Genomic DNA, 20,134 nt, shown 5'->3' on the forward strand with positions numbered 1-20,134 from the left:
TTGACAATGGTGTCTTCTGTCAAATTTGTTAATATTCATTTTATGTACATGAAATGGCAGCCGGGCTTAGTAGATTTTCAATCAATTGCCTAAATTATAGTCTGATGATGTTTTTTCTAATTCTTTTTTTTTGTTCCCCTTCCCCAGGACTTTCCAGAGAAGTCCTTTCTCCCCAAAGTGCAACTGCCTTACTTTGTACCGCCCGGTCACTGCCCTCGTAAAATCGAGATCGAACGTCGCAAACGCCACTACCAGAATCAGAGTCTTGAAGATCTGCTGGGGGCCGAAGGGGTCCAGACCGACTCCCTCATGCCCAAACAGATCACGCAAAAGATCTCGGTCAAGTTGAACGGGATAGACGGCGATGATGACCCGGCGCCGTTCCCAACATTCCTCCCATTGGATATCTTTACGGATATGGAGTTTGATTGCCGGACGCCTCAGGAGTGGCTCAACATGGGAGTCCAGAACGGCCACAGGCTGCCGGTACCGGCTAGAGCTTTACTACCAGCCTGGGATTCTCCAGAGAAATGTGAGTCTGGGAGTTTAGTTCTTATAAATTTTCAATAAATCTACGATTATGACTGGCACATTAATCAAGAAATTGTGATTGAGTAACTAGACAATAAATGTATTTTTTCTAGTAATTGTGAAGTCAGTGGTCAGCTTGGGGGATTCAAACTCACAATCTTGTAATTGAAAATCCTGCAGTCTGGACCACGGTGACAAACACAAACATAAACATAGATTCACTAAACAAATTCTTTTTTTGAAACTTTTTATACACAGTGGATCCCAAGGACCCAAGCCTAGAGTATGAATGGTTTGACGTTGGAATGCTGGACTATGACAGTGAGACACAGCTCTATCTGGTGCAGAAAACAGATTTAAACAACAGGATATTAGATGGGGAAGGGAAGGCGGTGATCAACGGAGGCAAGAATGCTGATGGTATGTCAGGAAGACATTTTCTTCCCTCCAGTTTCATCTCAGACTTTCTCTTTGTACTCAATCACCTATATAGTAATAATACGCAGTTCTTATGAAGTGCTTTTCTCACTCGAAGGGTGTCCCAAAGCGCTCATTATTTTGTCTACAGGTATACAGAGCTATGTTTTGAAAGTATAAGATCCATATTAGCACCTTGCAACGGTTTACAAGGTTCTGTGACGCAAATGTAATGCAACCATTCATGCCAGAACGCAGGGGCGAACCTGTTTTCTTTCACATATTACACAACACACGGCACCAATGGCTTTATGTCACATCCAAAGGACGAGGCAATAATGGTTAAAATTCTTGTTTAAGGACACAAGTGTCAAGACCATGACTCGAATCCACACACTGATGTAAAGCCGTTATGTCCAATGTGTTCCTGGCAGCAGTGGCTGCTATAGTGCGCTGCTGCACCTTGAAAATCATACATTATTCAGGCTAGTGTTTTTTTTCTGAGCAGCTAATGCTTTTGCAGTATTTACTTTCCTACAGCTTCACAAAATTTGCTCTTGGTCTGAGTTCAATGCTGTTGAGTTATAAAGTAAAAAACTGTCATCAAATAATTTGTTTTCTCGCAACAGGAACCCGCACCATCCAACCCAACCAGTACTGGGTGCCTCGTATTCAAGTCATGTTCACAGCCGAGGATCCCTTAACCTTTGCCCAAGCTGTAGCGCGTGCCCACCGTGATCGGAAACACACAGAAGCCCATCTTAGATATAACCTCTACGTCGACTGTATGCCGATGGAAGGCCTCGTTGAGCTGGACCCAGAGAGCCTTAAGAGGATGGTAGATTGGGCCAAGGGGGCACCTTCTCTTATAAAGGATAAAAGGTAGGAATCATAAGCTTTTCATAAACATTAGACATTCCATGGATAGTTTTCGGTTTATGTTCCTTAAGTAAAAGTTTATATGGTGTAACGTGTCTTGGCCAGATGGTCTTTACTGCGCTCCACTCAAGTTCAGGGCAAAATTTCATGGCGGTGCTTACTGCTGAACTCTGTGCTTATGATCAACATTCTCCGCTTACTGTCCAATGCTGAATTTCTGCGGTAGCTGTGTAAGCAAAGAATGCCTAGTAATGTGGATTACACACATGCACAAGCAAATATTCCTGGCTAAGTCGTAAAATACGCTTGATGTAAGCGCAAAATTATCTGCTTCCAGAAGCACAAAACTATTGCTTACAGCCATGAAATTGAGCCCTTTTTACCAGCAAGTAGACTTTTTGGCTTACCGTGCAGGAACCAACTTAACTTGGACTTCACTTGAGTAAAACCTGAGAGTGTATTTGTGTCACATAATTCACTCATTGAATCCTACTATTTTCTACACAGTTTGGATGACTACATCCATACCTTGGAGAAGGAGATCAACATTGACTTCAGTCGAGCCATGAACAGAATCACCTTTGATTCTATCGTTGCAGCCAAGCCAGAGATGTTTGCTTTTGTGACTGTCCCTGACCCCGTGGAAGAGGTTGTACCTGAGAGAGGTGAGAAACAGTCATTTTGGTTACAGGAAATATCAATCTCGCCAGACCTTTTTTTTTCCAACAACTGCTTCGTTTTTTATGCAAGTCGCCTGACACACAATGCCTGAAGGCCACTTCAAGGTGTGGGCTACCATCGAATGTTGAATTGGCCAATGACTAAAACAAGCCAATGACCAAAACAGTTATTGGATACAGCCGACAAAACGCACCCCTAGAACTTACAGTACATTCCTTCGAGGGGTTAGTGACAAGAGTAGCCTTGATCAAGGCACTACAGCCAGCCGCGACCCGCAAAATCCCAGTCCCAATCACTGAATTCCACCAGCGCACCCCCATACATAACACAGTGCATATAATACGTGTACAGCGTATGTACACACCTATACCTACTGTACATACACATTACCATCTATATGGTATACGTACGGTACATGAGTATTTCTAAAGTAGCGCCTTGATGGTTCTGTAACTGCCAAAATTTAGGGCGGAGCTCATTATGCTAATGTTTACTAACAACCCGGTCTCATTGGTTGTTGGTTGACCTATAAACTCTCGCTGCGATGTCAATCACAACGTTCTGCAAGCACGCGCACTTGCTATCCGACAGAAACAACAAGCCTTGTGGCTGCTGTGCAAAAAATGCAATGGCGGCGGGCGCGAGGGAGAAATCCCTACCCTAAAACAAAGTTGTGTACTGTATATCAATGGTACATTGTATAAATTGCAACAGTTCATCGTGGCACAGCTGCAGAAGCTTTCAACAAAATAAAACAACCAGGTTTAATGCACCAATCATGGATTTAGAAATAAGAAGGAAGAAAATTAGACCATACATTGTGTGAAATGTGTTTGAGAAAGGTTCAAAAAGTATCAAGGTGTCATGGGTTTCCGGCAATGGCTACTTGGTTAGAATTCTTAGATGTTGGGCATACCCATCCCCTTGAAGCACAAACACTAAATAACATTACTGTTTTCCCCATTTCAGACCAGATGAGATAAGAAACCCAGCTGTTTATTTTGTCTGGACATATTATTCGTTACGTTTCTCGCGGTAAATCAAAGTTGGGGATCGAAAATAAATTATGTGTTGGTCGAAAACATACCAGACGGTAGAAGATGGCGTGTGGCTTAACAACAACTACAAGTAAAGATCAATTTCATAAACTAACTCTTGCCATACTACTACACTACAACGTTACACTTATAGTAAAGCAGCTTCCCATTCAGGGACAAATCTACCAGCTACATTGTACTTATGATGCTAGTCCTCGTGTTATAATGAAACACAAGACAACAGACCTACCAAGTCTCACGCATTAGGCGTGAGACTCACGCATTTGGGCTCTGTCTCACGCTCACACGCACAGCAACCATTTACTCACGCATTGGGGCAAGACCGGGAAAAAAATAAAAATTAACGACATGCATCGCCAAATCGCGCTCGTGTGTACAAAAAACGCAATCTACAATGTTTGCACAATCTTCACGCAGTTTATCAGAATGATCATTCTTGTACAAACTTTGTACAAACAGAGCGCAAATTTGCAGATTGCTCACGCTTTTGCTCTTCCAGCAGGTTCAGCTAAAATTCGGCATAGCGCTAACATCAACATCTCCTGTGTACCTCAGTTGAGTTTTAGTTATTCTGAAGAGGATTTTGATGCATTTTGAAACACTCTTTTGTCCACAATTAAATGTCTGATTTTTTGTTGATTTTATAAAAAAAGAAAAAAGTTGGGCGGCGATTTCGAAAGGCCTTCTAAAACTGGGGGAGGGGGGTGGGGGTTGAGCTTTGAAAAATCTTACGCATAGCTGGCCTTTGGACTTGGCATCTCTGAGACAACGGGGCCAAGGAACCCCTCCTCTCTTCGAAGTTGTTCGACACAGTACCGACCGAATGAGGCTTGTCCAGCTCACACCGGTAGCTGGCCCGTATACCGTCCGGCAGCGCATTCAGACCCATTATACATCATAGCGATTCCCACTCATGTCCATACAGCTAGCGTACAGCGTACACACATGCACACACAAGTCAATGGGAAACTACACAACCATACACAAGTCAATGGGAAACTACACAACCATACGCAAGTCAATGGGAAACTACACAACCATACACAAGTCAATGGGAAACTACACAACCATACACATGTCAATGGGAAACTACACAACCATACACAAGTCAATGGGAAACTACACAACCATACACAAGTCAATGGGAAACTACACAACCATACGCAAGTCAATGGGAAACTACACAACCATACACAAGTCAATGGGAAACTACACAACCATACACATGTCAATGGGAAACTACACAACCATACACAAGTCAATGGGAAACTACACAACTATACACAAGTCAATGTGCACTTCACAACCACACACAAGTCAATGGGAATTGACACAACCATACACAAGTCAATGGGAAACTACACAACCATACACAAGTCAATAGGAAACTACACAACCATACACAAGTCAAAGGGACACTTCACAACCATACACAAGTCAATGGGAATTGACACAACCAAACACCGGTCAATGGGAAACTACACAACCATACACAAGTCAGTAGGACACTTTACAACCATACACAATTCAATGGGAAACTATACAACCATACACAAGTCAATGGGAAACTACACAACCGGAACCATACACAAGTCAATGGGAAACTACACAACCATACACAAGTCAATGGGATACTACACAACCATACAAAAGTCAATGGGAAACTACACAACCATACACATGACAATGGGCAACTACACAACCATACACAAGTCAATGGGAAACTACACAACCATACACAAGTCAATGGGAAAGTACACAACCATACACAAGTCAATGGGAAACTACACAACCATACACAAGTCAATGGGAAACTACACAACCATACACAAGTCAATGGGAAACTACACAACCATACACAAGTCAATGGGAAACTACACAACCATACACAAGTCAGTAGGACACTTTACAACCATACACATGTCAATGGGAAACTACACAACCTTACACAAGTCAATGGGAAACTACACCACCATACACAAGTCAATGGGAAACTACACAACAATACACCAGTCAATGGGAAACTACACAACCATACACATGTCAATGGGAAACTACACAACCGGAACCATACACAAGTCAATGGGAAACTACACAACCATACACAAGTCAATGGGAAACTACACAACCATACACAAGTCAATGGGAAACTACACAACCATACACATGACAATGGGAAACTACACAACCATACACAAGTCAATGGGAAACTACACAACCATACACAAGTCAATGGGAAACTACACAACCATACACAAGTCAATGGGAAACTACACAACCATACACAAGTCAATGGGAAACTACACAACCATACACAAGTCAATGGGAAACTACACAAGTCAATGGGAAACTACACAACCATACACAAGTCAGTAGGACACTTTACAACCATACACATGTCAATGAGAAACTACACAACCATACACAAGTCAATGGGAAACTACACAACCATACACAAGTCAATGGGAAACTACACAACAACCAGTCAATGGGAATTGACACAACCATACACCGGTCAATGGGAAACTATACAACCATACACAAGTCAATGGGAAACTACACAACCATACACAAGTCAATGGGAAACTACACAACAATACACCAGTCAATGGGAAACTACACAACCATACACATGTCAATGGGAAACTACACAACAATACACCAGTCAATGGGAAACTAAACAACCATACACAAGTCAATGGGAAACTACACAACCATACACAAGTCAATGGGAAACTACACAACCATACACAAGTCAATGGGAAACTACACAACCATACACAAGTCAATGGGAAACTACACAACCATACACAAGTCAATGGGAATTGACACAACCATACGCCAGTCAATGGGAAACTATACAACCATACACAAGTCAATGGGAAACTACACAACCATACACATGTCAATGGGAAACTACACAACAATACACCAGTCAATGGGAAACTAAACAACCATACACAAGTCAATGGGAAACTACACAACCATACACAAGTCAATGGGAAACTACACAACCATACACAAGTCAATTGGAAACTACACAACCATACACAAGTCAATGGGAAACTACACAACCATACACAAGTCAATGGGAATTGACACAACCATACGCCAGTCAATGGGAAACTATACAACCATACACAAGTCAATGGGAAACTACACAACCATACACATGTCAATGGGAAACTACACAACCATACACAAGTCAATGGGAAACTACACAACCATACACAAGTCAATGGGCACTTCACAACCATACACAAGTCAATGGGAAACTTCACAACCACGCACACGGAGGTGGCATGATTGCTAGCAGTAATACGTCATTCTCAATCGCGCCTGTGATTGGCCAATGTTTAGAATGACATGCCCACAACATGCACGCCCTTTTATTGGAATTCCGATAAAGCTGTTACAGACCCATCAAGGCTGTTGTTTGAGCCACGTGTGCGAGGTTGAAAGTAGAAAGACACGACCGTACTCACAACTTCGCTATACTGTTCTCGCTGTACAATTTACTGTACAATGTACTGTATACATGTACGTTGTTCGTGTATGTACAGCGTGCAGACTGCTGAATTGTGCCGCGCCGGGGCGGGGCACACTACGCCAACAGCCTTGAGTCAAGGCTATGACAAGAGTTGTTGATACAGCGCACTGGTAGAGAGGTATAAAGTTTCATGTGTAATTTTCAGACAGACCATTTCAAGTGAGTCAGTGAATCATAAAAAAACTTCTTTTGACTCAATTCATTCTAGGTTTCTATTCCGACGTCCCTGAGTACCCATTTGATGAGCAGTACGACAACTTTGCCTTCAACTCGCTGCTGACCCGAGAGGAGGCAATTTTAGCAATGACCAAAGTACGGACAGAATGTAACAAGGTGTCAGGCATGTCACTATTCCACGTCCCCATGACCAAGCACATGAGACTAGAGGAGTTTGAGCAGACACAGGGACAGGCTAGCTCACAGGTAAGGATGAGATAATAGCATTAATAATAAAAAGAAAAATAAGGACTTGTAATGCGCACCCTGGTGGGTGTTCAAGGCGCAGAAAGAATTTGTGGCATTATGTTTGAATCTGTGAGGAAATAGGCGGTTATGAATAGAAACTGTGGTGTGGTCATCACAGATTCCTTCCATAAAAAAAACTCATACCCTACCGGCAAAATAAACCCATACACTAAACAAACAACCACCCAATGATCCGCCCACCTGGGACCAACCACTTCGAACAACCAAGAACAACTCAACTCATCTCCCAAAGATGTAATCGAGAATGTCAACCCTCCCCTTTTTACAAAACCAAAGCACAACGGGTACCGTGGCTAGTGCTTAGAGTGCTTTCCTCTCACCAATGTGTTCTTTGTGCGATTGTCGTCTAAGTTAGAAGTCAAATTTGCGGTCGGTTCTCTCCTCTCCTTTGGTAACTGGCTGTGCTCAATGGTAATGGTTCGATGTCTGCCACTTCCAAAGGGGCCCTTTTAGCTGCTGTAGCTTGCTGTAGCTTGCTGTAGCTTGCTCTAGCCATTATGGATTGCATGCCTGCAGCTCGCAGTTACAGCTTGCAATTCAACTTCTCAGCTGCAAGTAAGGATGATTAGCCTCCCAAATCATTCTTATCAGTAAACATCTACTCCTTGAATGCTACACAGGTTCAGTTGTTCCTGAAAGACAGTTGGATTGGAACTCTGCGTGCAGCCATCAGGACAAGCCTGCGTGATGTCGGCAAGGGTTGGTTCAATCTACATGAGACAAACTGGGAGGTCTACCAACGTTCCAAACTCAAGAAGTTCATGGAGATGGTCAAATTCGGCATGCAGGTGAGATAGAAAAATCTAGCAACAGAGCATTGAATGAGCCAGGTGTTAATTTGAATGAATTTGGTTGAAATTGGACGAGTAAACCTTTAATATAAACATAAGTATGGCGTGTCATGGCCTAGCGAGTAAGAAAACAGGACTCATACTCCCGTGTTTCCACATCCGGTATTTTCCTGTAAGGTATTGTGGAGCTTTAAGTATGAGACAAACTCAGAAGATTTGATTTGAAGATTTTGCTGGAGATTGTTTGTTAGGTGCGAATAAAACGAGTGAAAACTCTGATGATACTCTGGAACAATAATTAAATGTTTTAACCTTTGCACTGGCAGGATTCGTTGCGGTATTTGGTTCAGGACTCCTTGGTTAACTTCACCCAGATGATCGTAGATGCCTCCTCTACCGTCCTTCAACTCCCAGCTGACATGGAATGGGAAAAAGACCTCATTAAGGTCAAATACAGGTCAGGGCAACACAAACACAAATTCCATTTACAATACTATGCTAAGCTTTCAATATTTGTTTAAAATAATTAACAGCAGGGTTGCTGCGATGTCCTCAGACTCCGTTTTACGAGACATCAAATTGCAGGCGATGATAAATGTTTGTGCATAATCACAAGTACTAAAGAGTTTTACATCTGGTTTATATCTATTGCGTAACGTGTTACTACCGCCTATGTTAGCTTGTCCGCAAACATGCGACTAGCTCTGAGAACAAAAACGAGCGTTAGCCAATCGATCCTTTACAACTCAAGGGTCTTTTTCTATGATTTAAGACTAGTGAAACACTACCACAAGATCAAGCTTTGACCAACCAGAATGCATAAACTCTCCAAGATATTACTGACTGAGATTTAACGTTGCACTTTCCCTCTTGCAGACCCAAGCGAAACTGCCTGTTTCTACTGGACCTGATGGTTGACAAAGAAGGCTGTCACTACAGCACAAACCTCAACAACTTTGAAAATGCTCTGGTCGGACTATTTGATAAAGGAATCAGCTCTACTCAAAATGTGCCTCAACTGGAGAAGGTTAGTTTTAGTTAATCACGCAGGAATTACTTTTAAGACTTAGAAACAAATTACCTGATTTACATCGGATGACCTGCACATTTTTCTGGGCTGGTCTGTGGTTGACAGTTATTACGGCTGGACTGGTTTTTTTTTTTTCCACTAGAACAGTTTTGAAGTAGCATCAATTTTTTCCTGGCAGACGGACAGCTATCGGAAAAACCCACCTTGACACTCTGTTTTTTTTAACATGCACAGGCATTCACCAACGGTGCTTGGTTTCCTTTCACTGTACAAAGAGGGACTTAAGGTACTGATAATCATACCTCATAATATCCCTTTTTCTGGGGGTTATTGTGTAATGCCCTATTCCAGAATCACGCTGAACTCTGTGAATTGTGCTTTAACTCAGCGACTTATGTAAACTCAAGAGTATACAATGCTCGGTTCTTTTCGATGTAAGGGCAAAACAAACCGAAAGTTGTATTGTCCACTGTAGGATAGTGAAGTGGAAATACAATGTGCATGAACCATCAATTTTGTCCAGCGTTACTTATTTGTACTCATTATCTTTACTTTAGTTTGTCCTTGAGGACATCTTCTGGGCAGACACCCCTCTCCTGGAGTCCGTCGGTGAGCATGAGCCCAGAGTAGAGGAGCTTAGAGACACCATCCGTAGTGCCATCCAGAAAGCCTTGGTACCCATGAAGGCATACGCCAGAGCCTATGAGCAGTTCTTGGAACTGATGAACCTGGATATTAATGAATATATTAGGTAAGGAGATACTTATCTGCCATTTTGTTTTTGTGGTGATAGTTTAAAGGTTGTGTTCTATGTGAATTATTCTAAATAATTATAGAGAACTGGTGACTTCTGTTTAAAGCCCAGTTTATACTTCCTGCGAATGCGATAGAAATGTTGACGTCACAAATGCGCAATGAGTAAATTCGGAAGTGTTGAAATGTTTTCCACTCCTGTGAAAACACGGTGTGACCTAAAAACTCTAAAAACACTACCACCTCTTGAAATGAAATGTACACACTTTAGTATTGTTGTAAAATATCTACATTTATACAGGATTGAAACAATCAAACGGTTCCAAAAACCAAAGGTGTACTTTGCTTTTAACAATTAAACAATTGCTTCTTTATAACTAGGGATTATGATTCCAAAGAGCACACAGCCGCCGAGGTCAAGAAAGAGATCGAGAGCCATCTCATCCAGAAAGAGGTCCTGGAAAACAGCATCCCAAGCAATTACACCATCGGACCGTTCTACATCAGCACTGAGAACGTCCGTCAGGGTCTGTCTAAGAAACGCAAGGCTCTGGCCAATGCGCTGCTGGAGTTACTGGCACAGAAACTGCGCAAACAAGCTGAGGATGTGAGTATGGTGTATTTTGCAAGTTGACTTTTAATACACTACTAAAATGGTAACAGTACCTTAAAGGTACTGGGGTGGATTTCACAAAGGTAGTCCTAACTTAGGACTAGTCCTAGTCAATGCTAAGAGATAGGACCAGTCCTAAGTTAGGACCAGTAACTCATCCTAACTTAGGACTGGTCCTATCTCTTAGCATTGCCTAGGACTAGTCCTAAGTTAGGACTACCTTTGTGAAATCCACCCCCGGACACGTTTGGTGATTTAGTCTTTTTTTTCAGCCTACACCATGTGTACATGTAGGTCATTTGTACTAGATAAAATGTACTTTTTTTACAAGGAAGATATAAATGAATTTTCTTATTGGAGATTGCTTGTAATTTGTCTCTTGACAGTCCCCATTATTGATCTTGCAAAAACTTTCAAAATTTTTCAAAAAGGCCTGCGAGGAATTCAAATTCATTGCCCGCCGTCTCTACGATCGTCCCAACTGCATCGAGGACCTGGCTGAGCAGAAGGAATGGATGACGACAATCCCAGACAAGCTGAAGGAGCATCAGGAGCTGATCGATAAAGCCATGACGGATTACGAGCTGATTGAAGAGTTCTACTACAATCTGTCCACGGATGACTTCAATCTCAAGTGAGTGGTGAATGAGGGGTTTGTTTGTTTGTTTAGATGATCTTCCCATCAAGGGAACTCGGCAAGGGAACTAGGCAAACTTCCACATGGGGATACAAACACCAAGCTGGCAACAGCCAATCTTATACAAACATTGGTTTAAAGCCATTGGACCCTTTCGGTACAGGAAAAAAAAAAAAGTTCACAGATTTACAAATAACTTACAGGGTTTACAGAAGGTAATGGTGAAAGACTTCTCTTGAAATATTAGTCTATGAAATGCTTTACTTTTTGAGAAAACGGTAAAACAATATAAATTCTCGTTAGCGAGAATTACGGATTTGTTATAAACACATGTCATGACACGGCGAAACGCGCGAAAACAGGAGTGGGTTTTCCTGTTATTTTCTCCCGACTCCGATGTCCGATTGAGCCTAAATTTCCACAGGATTGTTATTTTATATATAAGTTGTGATACACGAAGTGTGGGACTTGGACAATACTGTTTACCGAAAGTGTATAATGGCTTTAAAGCCATTATACACTTTCGGTACAGAAAAAAAAAAAAGTTCACAGATTTACAAATAATTTACAGGGTTTACAGAAGGTAATGGTGAAAGACTTCTCTTGAAATATTGTTCCATGAAATGCTTTAATTTTTGAGAAAACATTAAAACAATGTCAATTCTCGATAGCGAGAATTACGGATTTATTTTAAACACATGTCATGACACGGCGAAACGCGTGGAAACAATAGTGGGTTTTCCCGTTATTTTCTCCCGACTCCGATGACCGATCGAGCCTAAATTTTCACAGGTTTGTTATTTTATATATAAGTTGTGATACACGAAGTGTGGGACTTGGACAATACTGTTTACCGAAAGTGTATAATGGCTTTAATATCAATGATTATGAATTGCACAAATCAAGAATTTTTGCGAGCCATTCGGCTTTGATTTACAGTTCTTCCCTACCAGGGGTTAGTGGCGAGATATATCGTTTTGGCGCGCCAGCCATGGTAGCAAAGCTTCATGTTAAGAAGTTTTGACAGGACAAGCGAGCTGTGTTTGGTTTGATTTATGAAATATATTTTGCTGCTTTCTTGATATTAACATTGCATTGTTTTGTTTTTAGGTGGAATGCCATCGGATGGCCACACAAGATTGAACTCCAGATGGAGGCGACGCTGGCTCAACTTGAAGAGGACCAAGAACGCTTCGCTAAGATCCAAGTCACTGATCAGAATAACTTCACTGACAAACTGGACACATTACAGGTACGGTCATTAACAATCAGTCCGGTAATCTCAACAAAATTTTATTGAATTTCTTTGTCATTCATTCATTCATTTGTATTGCAAAACCAACTGGCAGCACAAAGAATTTTGAGGCATTACAAGGTAAAAGTATTAATACAAATTGCACAGATTTGGGCCCAATTTCGTAAAGCCTGTGAGAGCACAAAAACTTGCTGAGCACATAACAGTTGCTTAATGCAGAAACAGGTTATCAGCAAAAATTTCACAAAGTTTACATTGTTGTGGCTGGTCCCCGATCCCAAACTTTGCTTAACAAAAAATTATATGAAACAGCTGTATGAAATTGGGCCCCTAAGCTTTTTCACCTCTAAGCAAGTTTGTGTGCTTACTGTATCAGAATAAAATGTGCATGTTATAAACGATCAAGAAGATTTGTAAGCATGTGTGTGTTATCGTAGGTCTGGCGTAGTGGTTTCTTTTCTGGCCTTCCACCTCTAAGCCCCCGGTTCGAATCCCGCCAGAGCCTTGTGTGGCTTGGGTTTTCAGTACCTGACAGATTGCAGAGGTTTTGCATGGAGTTTTTCTTCCACATCTAAAACTGAAACTTTCTTCTTAGTCTTCTCTCCATTGGGTTCTTGGCTAGTATAGTGATAAAGCTCCACAACCAGAATCAATAAATAAATAATATATAGTCTGATAGGGTTCACAATGGATTTGCGATGTTCCTCTGGCTCATTCGCTCACACAAATCAATAGTAAGTTAGTCTGCCTTTTGCCTTTATTTTGGTAAGCAGTGGTTAAGAAATAGAAACTGTGTCAGTAAGCAGATACAAACAGCTCTCTTTTTCTAAACCTCCCCTCATAGATGGTCGTTGCAGGCTTCGCTGCCCATACAGACATCAATAAGGCTCATGAGGTGGCCAACGAGGTCCGTAGAGTCAACAAACAGATGAAGGAATGCCAGCAGCTAGCTGCCATGTACAACAACAGAGAGAGGCTCTTCGAATTGCCAATCACAAATGTAAGTATATATGCTAAAACTATTATTTCTATTATTATTTATTCGGCCGTTTCTCAAAGTACACTACCAATACTTGCAAACAAAAGTTTAGCTACAGGAACAAAATAAAATAAACATGTTTTACAGTACTATATGTAGGCCTACAGGCTTAATAGCATCTAAAGCACTGGTCCTGAACTAAGATGACTGACAGAAGGTTTCGAAACAACAAGGAACATGTGATAAATAGATGAGAGATGAGGGTAGATTGGGTGTAGACAGGAAAATGGGTGGGAGAGGGAACAGCAGGGAGTTAGGAACAGCGACAACCAAGTTCAAACTGGTCAGGACATCTCAACAAATACATCATAATTTTAAAACCTCCTGCTCCCTTTTTGTTGTGCCAAGAACTCGCTTTTCAACTTTTGCAGAGATATTGAATTCGATGCGGTAAACCACTCGGCCACGGCACCCTTACTCAAGCAAGAAGCGTAAGCCAATTGTTTCAGATTGATTCCCAAAATTTATTTCCAGTACGACAAACTGAGCAAGCTTGTCCGAGACTTTGAGCCCTTCAAGAACTTATGGATCACCACCTCTGATTGGTTGAAATGGCACGAGAGCTGGATGACTGATCCACTCACAACCATCGATGCAGAACAGTGTGAGAAACAAGTCAACGAGTCGTTCAAGACCATGCACAAGTGCGTCAAAATCTTCAAAGACATCCCAGGTAGGTATTCCTGTTAATGATATTTTAAAATATGGAGTTGGTAATCAACAACAATGGGTGCATTCGTGAAGCTCCCCTGGGTCGACCCCGGTGTGTGGTGTTTTTTTTCTTTCTAGGACGAACGTGGGTAATTATCTGCACACGTTCGTCCTGGAAAAGAAAAAACACCACACACCGGGTCGACCCAGGGAAACTAAACGATTGCACCCAATAATAATATATGGGATGTGAGGCACTGCATGGTGAAGTATCATTGCTCTGACTCTACACTGAAATCTCTGAACCCCTATAAATGGGCCAGAATCTCTAACACTCTTTATTCTCCTGACGATGACTAGAGCAAGCTAGTCGAAATTTAAGACAATTAAGAACTCACTCCGCGGTAGTACAGTTAATTACAAGAGGTCCTCTCGATCCACTAAACATAATTAGTAGTCCTGGCCGATTTCCTACCTTCCAACCAGGAAGTAGTTAAAAAAGAGGACAGTTTTTAGAACTGAAAATTATCCATAATTCAAAAACTCTACTCCACTGAGTAGAATATAAAGCAAAACCTAGTTCCCCTACACAGCAAAGTATTTGTACACATGGTGTTACTGCTAACCGAATATACATCGATACCTCACCATGCAATTATAATAATAATAGTAAAGAATATTGATAAAGCGCCCAAATTCACCAAATTAAGGTACTCAAGGCGCACAAGAGGGAATCATAAAAAATTATAAACAAAAATTCCTCTCCAGGTGTACAGCTTGTTGCTCAGGAGATCCGTCGCTGGGTTGAGGATTTCCGTCCGTACATCCCCCTGATCCAGGGCCTGCGTAACCCTGGTATGCGTAGCCGTCATTGGGACGCCCTCTCTAAGGAACTTGGCTTCACGGTCGTCCCTAAGGCGTCTCTGACGTTCAGTAAATGCCTGGAGATGAAACTTCAAGACCACATCGAGAAGATCGCCAAGGTGGCTGAGGTTGCTGGAAAGGAGTATTCAATCGAGCAGGTAGGAAAAAACTCAACTTTTTTTATATTTATTTTAAGTATCAGTCATTTTTAGAAAACAGCCCCAGTTTTTTTTCTAAGTTGTATTTATAACATGACACGCCATGTTTAAATTTAATAATTTTTTTACGACCAAACCCAAAACTTACTTAAAGGGTTTTTGGCCATGGCATGAATCCCTACCCATTGTGAATGAAGATGTATGTAATATAATTTACCTGTAGAAGTTTCAGCTTCATTTAGTCATCAAGTTTTTGAGAAAAAAAAAGTGAAAGTCTCGGAGCAATGTTTTCTGGAGAGTCACTTAAATTTGTTGTAAAGGCTAAAATAATTTTAGTGAAATTGTTTTACTAATATCTCAAATATTACAGCACCTCAACAAGTAATATTTTAATGGAAGCTTTCTACCATCATTATCTTTAAACCGTGTAAGTTTATTGTAAATCTGTGGCAATTGTGTTTTGTTTCCTACAAAAAGTACCAAAACCCTTTAAAGGTAAATTATGACTTCATTCCCTCCAAACCCTCCAGGCTCTCGACAAGATGGAAGGAGAATGGAAGCCCGTAGTGTTTGAGATCATTGCGTACAAAGACACAGGGACGTACATCATGAAAGGATCGGACGAGTGCACTCAGCTACTGGACGACCACATCGTGATGACTCAGAGTATGTCCTTCTCGCCATACAAGAAACCATTCGAAGAGAGGATCAGTACTTGGGAGGGCAAGCTACGCATGACACAGGTAAACATTTCTTCTTCATTTGTGGGCCCCATTTTCATAGAGATGCTTAACTGTTGCAGTGTCTTCAAATTGTCTTCAATTGTTACATGTTCTCAGAAGAGAGGGTATTATCTGTCAAGAAAAAATTTGTAGGTTGGAATGTACCAAGGCAACACAAATCAGCAAGATACATTTTGATAGATGTTAAGATACATTTTGTTTGGTGAGAAAGACTTAATAATTTTTGTATACACATAACAATAGAAGAAACCTTAAAAAGCTGGGCAAAACTGGTGGGCACTGAAAGAGTGAAACAGAAAATGGTGCTTAAATTTTGTATAAGCAAAAATTAGCAGGATACCAGTCACAGATGGTACATGTTGAATGCTATTTTGGCTGGTAATGTGATGCCAGCAAGCATAATATTAGATATGCCCTTAGATACTCCCTAAACCGTATCAACAAAATGTGAGAAAGTTAAGCAATGTTTTTCTTTTTACATTTCGCAGGATGTCCTTGATGAATGGCTGGTGTGTCAAAGGTCATGGTTGTATCTGGAGCCCATCTTCAGTTCGGACGATATCAATAGGCAGCTTCCAGTGGAGGGAAAGCGGTACCAGACTATGGACAGGATGTGGCGACGCATCATGAAGAACGCCAAGGATAATCCACAGGTATGTCTAAAAAAAAAAAAAATCCTTTCAAAATTTTTTGTTCAGTTTAGCAACAGACCGATCCAAAACACTAGGGCCCAATTTCATAGATCTGCTTAATGACAGATTTTGTGCTTACTGTGCTTACCATTTCCATTATATAGCGCTGCTAACTGTAAGCACACTAAAAGGTATGCTAACCTTCCTGGTGCTTACTGTATGAAAATGTAAAAAATGAATGGTGTAACGATGTAAATTCATGGTGAACGCTCAAGCTGGCTGCCTATTTTTCTTGCTAACCTGTCAAATATGCTTACGCTGAAAAAAACTTTTCTGCTGTAGTCAGCATGAAAATTTGTGTATCACTTAGCAGCCCTATGAAATTGGCTCCAGAGCTCGAGTCTGGTGTGCTTGACAGCACGGCCATGATATGCCATTACCAATGTTCTTAAGGATCTATCCCACCGTGTCTTTCCTTCCTCAGGTCATCTCCTTGTGTCCCGACGCCCGCCTCCTAGAGAACCTGAAGGAGTGCAACAAGCTCCTGGACCAGGTCCAGAAGGGTCTGAGCGAGTACCTGGAGACTAAGAGAGCCTCCTTCCCACGATTCTACTTCCTCTCAGACGACGAACTTCTAGAAATCCTGTCGCAGACTAAAGATCCAACGGCTGTACAGCCTCATCTGAGAAAATGCTTTGAGAATGTCGCCAAGGTAACTCATTGTTTTCTTTTTCTAAATAGATTTGGTTTGAAAAAATAAAATAAAAAATTGACTGGAGCAGGACTTCAATAACCAATCTTTCTGAAAGTTTGTACTTGACTATTAATGCTATTAATGCTTGCAATGTGTAACAATGTTTTGTATTTGAGATTTTAGACCTAATTGCTTTTTTTTTTAATACTTTAGGATTTCTATTGATTAAGTTTGTTGTTGAATGTTTTTAAGAATGTTTACTCCCGTTGTTATAATTCAGTATTTTCTTATGTTTTAGTTTGTCTATTTTTCCATATTCAGCGCCCTATAGCATGTTTACACATGATTAGGGCGCTATACAAGTTTTGGTATTATTATTATTATTATTATTATATACTCAGCGCCTTGAGTACCTTGTTTGGTAGATACTTGCGCTATATAAGACTTTGATATTGTTTACATGTCTGTGTTCTAGGGAAATCTGTCTCCCTGAGATTTGTGCCCTTTATAGGAAGATAACATGAACTGGTTGATTCAAAAAGAGGGGCTATCAGAATGACGCATGGGGGACAGAATTTCCAACTGAGCTAACTAGCCACATGTTTTTCTGAGGGTGCCGTTTATTGCCTTTAGCTTTATTCTATGAAGGTGCACAGCAAATTCCTTCTAGTAAGGGGCACTTCATGAGGAAAATGTTAATTTTTAATGGAACTTTGCCAAGGGCACCCCAGCAAAAGCACAGGGCACCAATGCAAATATGGGTTATTTCGAGACCTGATGTACACAAATTTACTTTAACAAAATATTGAGAAGCTTTGAAGACGAGCAGAATAAAATATTGAATTTCACTCTTCACAGCTGCACTTTGAAGACGACCTTCTCATCACCAAGATGTTCTCGGCTGAGGGTGAGATGGTGCCCCTGTCCGAGCCCCTCTACCCTAAGGGCAACGTGGAGGATTGGCTCTTGGAGGTTGAACGAGTCATGATGGACAGCATCAGGAAGATCCTTGGGCAGTCTCTGCTCTCTTATCCGGAGGTAAGAGTCTCGTTTCAAATCTCTTTCTCTCTTTACTGGGCCCAACTAATGCTTACCAGAATAAGGGTACCAGCCAAACTACCTTGTCACAAGGTCAATTTGTGACAGGTATCCTGCTCATTTTTACTTAGCAGGAAACTGTTAAGCAAAATTGATATTGTGACCTGAAGATTTCACAGAAATTTGAGATTTTGTATTTATCTGTTTATGTTACACTGGTGTAAAAAAAAAACTTATTTTTTCTCCCCCCCCCCCCTTTTTCCACAGAGACTTCAATAACTTTTTCTTGTTTTAAAAGAGAACATTCATTCACACAATGTTATTTTTCAACAAATTAGTTGTAGGTGCTTAGATTTTAACGAAATTACAATCATATATCAATCTTTTTGTTGGACTCTGTTTATTTTTGCAGACCCCGCGTACTGAGTGGGTACTCCAGTGGCCCGGCCAGGTGGTCATCGCCGGCTGTCAAACATTCTGGACAACGAGAGTAGAGGAAGCCATTCAAGAGGATCGGCTGCTGGCATTCCTGGAAGTTCTTAAGCAACAGGTCAGTAAACATGAGAACACAGCAAGAAAAGGGCGAAGGAAGTAACATCATGGTTGGAACGTGACCTCCCGGTACAAGTCTGTACAAAAAATAGCACAAAAAACCCAAAACAATTATACTTATCTCCCATCATTCTGTTGTACTGGTGTTTCTGATCAGCAGAGTGTGGATTCAAGTTCCAATGGACACTTAACCATTATTGCTATTATTGCTTCGTAGAACACAGTTACACTTATCGCTAAACAAAAGAGGGGTTTCCCCCATGTTTTATGGCAGTGGCTTCTGAATACGCCGCAATACCTTTTAAACCATTACAAGGTGCTTGCTACGTAATAAATTGGTCTCATATTTCCAAAACTTGAAAGACTTGAAAGGTTGCATATATATTCTTGGAGATCATTGCCACTCTCTTGTTCCCTTATTAGCAGCATACCTTCTAGAATTTGGATCCTAGTGTCGGACCCTTTTGTCAGCAATGACACTCAGCCTGGTAAATGACCCTTAACCCACCTATGACTCCTTACTCTCTTATAGATTGCTGACCTGGTCAACCTGGTCCGAGGCAACCTAAGTAAGATCAGCCGTATGATCCTCTCCGCTCTGATTGTCATTGAGGTCCACGCTCAGGATGTGGTCGCCAAGATGTGCGAGGAGAATGTGGCTAACATCAACGACTTTGAGTGGATTAGTCAACTCAGGTAAGTTAGGATTGATTGGCTTTGGCTTTGGTTTGATCATTGTGTGAACAAGTGTTAAAAGCATAGGATGCCCGTAGAAACAGCCATAGCCGTAGCATAGGACGCCCATAGCAACAGCTGTAGCCACAGCTGCAGCCAGCAATGCCAGCGTTGTCAACTTTCCTTAATTCAGGATTTGAACCTTGGTTGAACCAACGACCTCCGGATTTATGTGCCGTCGCCCTACTGACTGAGCTATCTAGCCCTATGTTGGCGGTCTCCCTTTTTTGTCAATATCTTTGTTCGGGGGTGCCAGTCAGAAGCCATACAACCAGTAACCGCTGTGTAGCCAGGGATCACACCCAAGTTCTTGATACAACCTGGGAAGCGGTAGCCAGGGGATCACC

At 41.4% G+C, this 20,134-nt stretch overlaps 1 protein-coding gene across 2 annotated transcripts in view; it reads left to right on the top strand.

Moving 5' to 3' along the window:
- LOC139939614 (dynein axonemal heavy chain 1-like) overlaps positions 1–20,134 on the top strand; it is a 62,320-nt gene that overhangs the window by 2,190 nt on the left and 39,996 nt on the right. For both annotated transcript variants that reach the window (XM_071935648.1, XM_071935649.1), the window contains exons 4-24: positions 148–532; positions 790–951; positions 1,578–1,830; positions 2,335–2,492; positions 7,325–7,539; positions 8,223–8,390; positions 8,720–8,850; positions 9,270–9,420; positions 9,981–10,174; positions 10,558–10,783; positions 11,221–11,423; positions 12,537–12,678; positions 13,526–13,681; positions 14,195–14,393; positions 15,140–15,393; positions 15,924–16,136; positions 16,625–16,789; positions 17,253–17,480; positions 18,321–18,500; positions 18,913–19,050; positions 19,585–19,748. In XM_071935648.1, coding sequence (XP_071791749.1) covers positions 148–532; positions 790–951; positions 1,578–1,830; positions 2,335–2,492; positions 7,325–7,539; positions 8,223–8,390; positions 8,720–8,850; positions 9,270–9,420; positions 9,981–10,174; positions 10,558–10,783; positions 11,221–11,423; positions 12,537–12,678; positions 13,526–13,681; positions 14,195–14,393; positions 15,140–15,393; positions 15,924–16,136; positions 16,625–16,789; positions 17,253–17,480; positions 18,321–18,500; positions 18,913–19,050; positions 19,585–19,748 — 4,085 coding nt within the window. The remainder of the gene's footprint in view (positions 1–147; positions 533–789; positions 952–1,577; positions 1,831–2,334; positions 2,493–7,324; positions 7,540–8,222; positions 8,391–8,719; positions 8,851–9,269; positions 9,421–9,980; positions 10,175–10,557; positions 10,784–11,220; positions 11,424–12,536; positions 12,679–13,525; positions 13,682–14,194; positions 14,394–15,139; positions 15,394–15,923; positions 16,137–16,624; positions 16,790–17,252; positions 17,481–18,320; positions 18,501–18,912; positions 19,051–19,584; positions 19,749–20,134) is intronic.

This window comes from Asterias amurensis, chromosome 7, assembly GCF_032118995.1.
Source record: "Asterias amurensis chromosome 7, ASM3211899v1".
NCBI classification, from domain to species: domain Eukaryota; kingdom Metazoa; phylum Echinodermata; class Asteroidea; order Forcipulatida; family Asteriidae; genus Asterias; species Asterias amurensis.